Source organism: Parus major, chromosome 26 (assembly GCF_001522545.3).
Source record: "Parus major isolate Abel chromosome 26, Parus_major1.1, whole genome shotgun sequence".
NCBI lineage: Eukaryota > Metazoa > Chordata > Aves > Passeriformes > Paridae > Parus > Parus major.
Window position 1 is genome coordinate 5,928,233 of NC_031795.1, and position 4,723 is coordinate 5,932,955.

The 4,723-nt window shown below is 51.9% G+C and overlaps 1 protein-coding gene across 1 annotated transcript in view; it reads left to right on the forward strand.

The window, feature by feature from the left end:
* Positions 1 to 1,997, forward strand: part of GUCA1B (guanylate cyclase activator 1B) — a 4,670-nt gene extending 2,673 nt beyond the window's left edge. Inside the window, exons 3-4 of the mRNA XM_015650577.2 lie at positions 874 to 988; positions 1,328 to 1,997. Coding sequence (XP_015506063.1) covers positions 874 to 988; positions 1,328 to 1,455 — 243 coding nt within the window. The 3' untranslated portion in view covers positions 1,456 to 1,997. The remainder of the gene's footprint in view (positions 1 to 873; positions 989 to 1,327) is intronic.
* Positions 1,998 to 4,723: the final 2,726 nt, after the last annotated feature.

Consider the following 4,723-nt stretch of genomic DNA (forward strand, 5'->3'; position numbering starts at 1 on the left):
TTGGGGACAGGGGTGAGGGGTGGCTGTGGCAGGGCTGGGGGAACAGTGGGGCTGGATGATCCTGAAGGGCTTTTCCAAGCTGAGGGATGCTGCGGGGCTGGGCACAAGGCAGGCACAAGCAGCTGTGCTCTCCCCGAGGTGAAATACCTCCGTGGCTGTGCTGCAGCAGCACAGGGGCTGCTCCCCTGGCCAGCAGAGCTCGGGAGCACTGCTCGTCCCCCTGGGAGCAGCTCAGGGGTGAGCAGCTGGTCCTGCAGCAGCAGCTGTGACACCAGGGCAGGCCAGCCTGGCTGGGCCACGCTCCGTTCAAGTTTTGAGGTCAGCCAGGAATTGCCCAGAACTGTGAGGCCACTGCTAATCCTCTCTCTGGGAACACTTCAGACAAAACCCTTCAGCTTGGGCACTGAAGGCAACAATGGACAGGGGGAATAAAGTCTGAGCCTTTCCCGTGCTGAAGGGGAGCAGAAAGTGTGGGTCAGGAGGTTTGTTAAGCCAGGTTTGATCTGCAGCCCCACCACAGCCTCACTGAGAGGTTCAGGTCAGTCTGGCTTTGGATGGCAGCAAAAAATCCAACTCGAGGCTTGTGACTTTTCTTATCTGTGAAATTCTCACTTTGTTCTTTGCAAAGGGAGCCCTGAGGTCTGAGCAATTTGTGTGAGGAGAGCAGGAGGGCAGCAGCTCACAGAGCAGAGGAGATAATTAATGTGCAGCCAGTGTGGGCATAACGGGTTCTGCCTCAGATCTGAGGGACAGATCTTTCCAGAAAGGTCAAACCCCCAGCCTTTGAGGCAGACCTCCACAGGGATGGGATGACAACAGAGTTCAGTGCTTTTCCTGTTCCAGCCCCTTTCCTAACTTGTCAGCTCCTTGCAGTCTATCTACAGGCTGAAGAAGGTGTGCTGGTCGGACGTGGAGGACAGGACCCCGCTGCTGACACCAGAGGAGGTGGTGGACAGGATATTTCAGCTGGTGGATGAGAACGGGGATGGTGAGTGATGGGTGGCTGAGAGCTCACCTCGGCTGGGCTGCCTGCCTTTGATCACTGCTGTGCTGCTCACAGTGGACAGCTTCTCGTTCCACAGGGTCAGAAGTGTCTTGGTGGAGCAGGGTGAAACCTTCTCCGTTGTTATTTTAATGTAAAATACCGAGGAGTCGCTGCTGGGGCTGGGTTTTGGTGGCACCCTGGTGGTCCCAGGGCCAGCACAAGAGCTGAGTGCCTCAGATCGTGTGTGATTAGCGTTTTATCTGATAAAATTGGGATTGTTCCTGTCTCCTCCTCTGTTATCTCGGGGTGCTGAGTGTCCCTCCGTGCCCCTCTCCCCCACAGGGCAGCTGTCCCTTGACGAGTTCATTGATGGAGCCAGGAAGGACAAGTGGGTGATGAAGATGCTGCAAATGGATGTGAACCCCGGGGGATGGATCACGGAGCAGAGGAGAAAGAGTGCTTTGTTCTGAGAAAATGCGGCTTTGGCACGGCTGAAATGGTGATGCTGATTCCCAGGTGTGACCCTCCCTCTAGCCTTTTAATTCTTTCCTTTTAATTCCATCTCAGCATCTCGAGTGCATTCAGGAGCCTTTCTGTAAATCGTGCTGAGCACTGCGGGTACCCAGGGACTGTTTCTGGCCCATGAATAATCCTGCTGTGTACACAGGACTGGGTTTGCCAGCTCTGCTTTTTGGTTACACCCCAAGAAACAACTTTGTGTGGCTTCCTGCAGCAGGTTTGGGGCAGGTGGGGAGTGAGGAGTGGGGCTGGTGCTGCTGGCCCAGCTCATTCCTGCTCTTCCAGCAGCCAGAGCAGCCCAGGAGCTGCTGCTGGATGTTCAGGGCTCTCTGTGTGTGCTTTGTAGCCTCTACTGCTGCTCGTGCCAGATTCCTGCAGGCACCAAAACCGAGAATTGGATGGGAGCAGGGGCCAGGACGACACACAGAGCTGAGGGAAGCGATGTGAGGGCTGGGCAGGAGGAGCAGCAGCTCCATCCTCTCCCTCCTGGGGACCAGAGCCTGCTCCTTGTGCCTGCTCAAGGCTCAGGGGCTGGGGGATGCTGGCTCCAAGGGCTGACACTTCACAGCTCAGGGGGCAGAACAGCACTGCTGTGCTCCAATCCCTTCCAGTTCTCCTGGAATCCCGGATTTTCCCTGTTCTCACGGACTCACCACCCTGCAGCAGCTTCTCCTGCTCTGGAAGGGTGGCTGAGCTCAGGGAGCACCAGGATTTCACTGCTCTGGGAAAAGTGATGATGAGGGGAGAGCAGAGTCTGCAATGAGAGGATCTGTGCTGCTCCAGCGGCAGGAACACAGAATCTGAAATCCTTGATGGTTTGGGTTGGGAGGAGCTTTAAAACTCCTCGATTTCCAATCCCCCTGCCCCAGGCAGGGATGTCACATCAAGCCCTGCCCAAACTGGCCTTGAAATGTGGAAAAAGTGGCAAAAATTCCAGTACAGTGGTTTTACACTGGACTTAATTTAGCCCCAGACTAGAGATATAAAATTTACACAAGCTGCAGGCTGAGCTCTGCTGTTCTAACCCATGTTTCTACATAGATGTATGTGGGAAAAGAATTCAGGTTGAATCAATATTTTGGTTCTCCTTTATTGGATTTACTGGTTCATTTACAGGAAAAAAGCTCCCCAGGAAAATAATAAAAGTTTGTTTGCTCCATTTAATTTTTCCCATGGGATCAGTGGGCCAGGTCATACCAATGAAAAGATTTACAACCCCTTTTTGTGGCCTTTAATTAGGACTGTAGTAACTGTCATTAGCTGATTAGTTTGCTGGTTTGTGGTCTTGTCAGTTTACCCAGTGTTTAAATTCCACGGGGAAGTGTTCAGGATTAGACACAATCAGTGCTAGAGTTCAGCTCGTGCACATTTCCACTTTGAAATAGCTTTTCTATGAGTTCTCTGTAAATACCGAGCAGTTTGTGGTGTGCTGACTTATCAGAGCTGATTAGACTTGTGCTTTCTGCTGCTCTCAGGCAGCTGCTCACAGCTCTCTCTAGTCAATAGTTTATCAGCCCAAGATCTGAAAGAAAAATCTGACTTCTGACTTGAGAGCCTCTAAGAAAACATTCACTTTTATTGATTTTCCAACCTGTGAAAAAAATGTTTTCACTGGAGGACAAAAATCTCTAAGAATTCCTTGCATTTCAGCACCTCAGCCGAGCTAACACCCCCTGCTCCTTGCAGGGTTTTGGGGAGGCTGTTTTAGTTGACAGAATTGCATTTTTCTGGTTCAAATCCTGCAGCTCTGCTCTCCTGGCCAGCCCAGGCTCTGCAGGGGCTGTTTGGGACCCCCAGCCCTGCTGAGCTCTGCTACAGCTGCTGCTGGAAGTTTTGTAAACCACGAATTGAATAAAGAAATATTTATTAAAAACCTCTGTTTCATAGTGTTTATTTGTTAATTAGGTGAAGATCTGTGTAAGCAGCTGAGTGTCTGACTGAAACTGTGGCCTGTGAGTGTGATCTGTTGAATTTAGGGGAGGAGCTGATGGAGCAGCCGGGTAAGGCAGAGATAAGGCAGAGATGACGATGGAGGAGCCTCTTCTGTTTAACTTCCGTGTGATGACAGCAAAAACCATGAGAGTATAATTAAAACCACGATGTTTCTCAGTGGAACTGGAAACGGGTGTTTAAAATAAAGTGAGCAGAGTTGTGCAGCCAGGGCTGAACAGGACCCGGAGGGCTCAGGATGGTGCCCTGTGCTGGTGGAGGTGCAGGGGATGTGTTTGTGTCAGAGCTGGCAGAACCAATGGAAAATTGTTCCTCTTATCAATTGTGTAATCTTTGACCAAGAAATCTCAGGTGCTGTTTTAAAGCCCTGGGTATAAATACCCTGATCTCCTCCCAAACTCCATTCAACACTCACATCACGCTGTTGATGTCAGGCGTTTTGCATAATCCGTTTTCCAGACTTAGGGCCCAGCTGGAATTGGATTTGACTGATCGGATTTCTTTCTGCTCTAAAGTGGGAAACAGGAAAAGGCAAATGCCACCTGACTTTTCTGGGCTACCATCTGCTCCGTGCTTGATGCCCCTGCGGCTGGGCAGGACCAAAGGTGGAATAATCAGGTTGGAAGGCTGGAGCTGGAGCTGTTGTTGAAGGGAAGAAGGAACAGGAGCCAAGGAGGCATCACATCCTAAAATACTGCGGGAGATGCATCCCTGGAGGAATCTCTGAGCAGCAGGGATGGGGGAGGAGAGAGGATCCTGCAGCCAGCTCTGTGCCCAGCCCTGCCCTGTGAGCAGCTGAGCTTTGGGCAGGGGTAGGGTTTGTGTCCAGGTCATTCCCGAAGCACCTGGGGCCAGGTTCCCTTGGAAAATGTCCTGTGGAAAGGCAGAGTGACCTCCTCAGCCCCGTGCTGGCCACTGCAGGCACTGCCTGTGCTCTCAGTGCAAAATTCCTTTCCTTTCTTTCCTCCCTTTCTTCCCTTTCCTCCCTTTCCTCCTTTATTCTCCTTCTTTCTTTCCTTCCCACCTTCCTGCCTGCCCTTCCTTCATTTCCTTCCTTTTCTCTCCTTGCTGTCCTTCCTTTTCCTTTCCTCCCTTCTTCCCTCTATTTATTCTTTTGTTCAGAGCTCAGCGCACCTCTGGATCTCACAAAGTGTCACCCCTGAAGCTCCTGCACTGGAGGATGCTCAGGGGGCTGAGGAGCGCTGGGGCAGAGCAGCCGAATCCTGCGGGAAGGAGCCCTGGAAGCGCCTGGAGAGCGGCTCCGAGCCT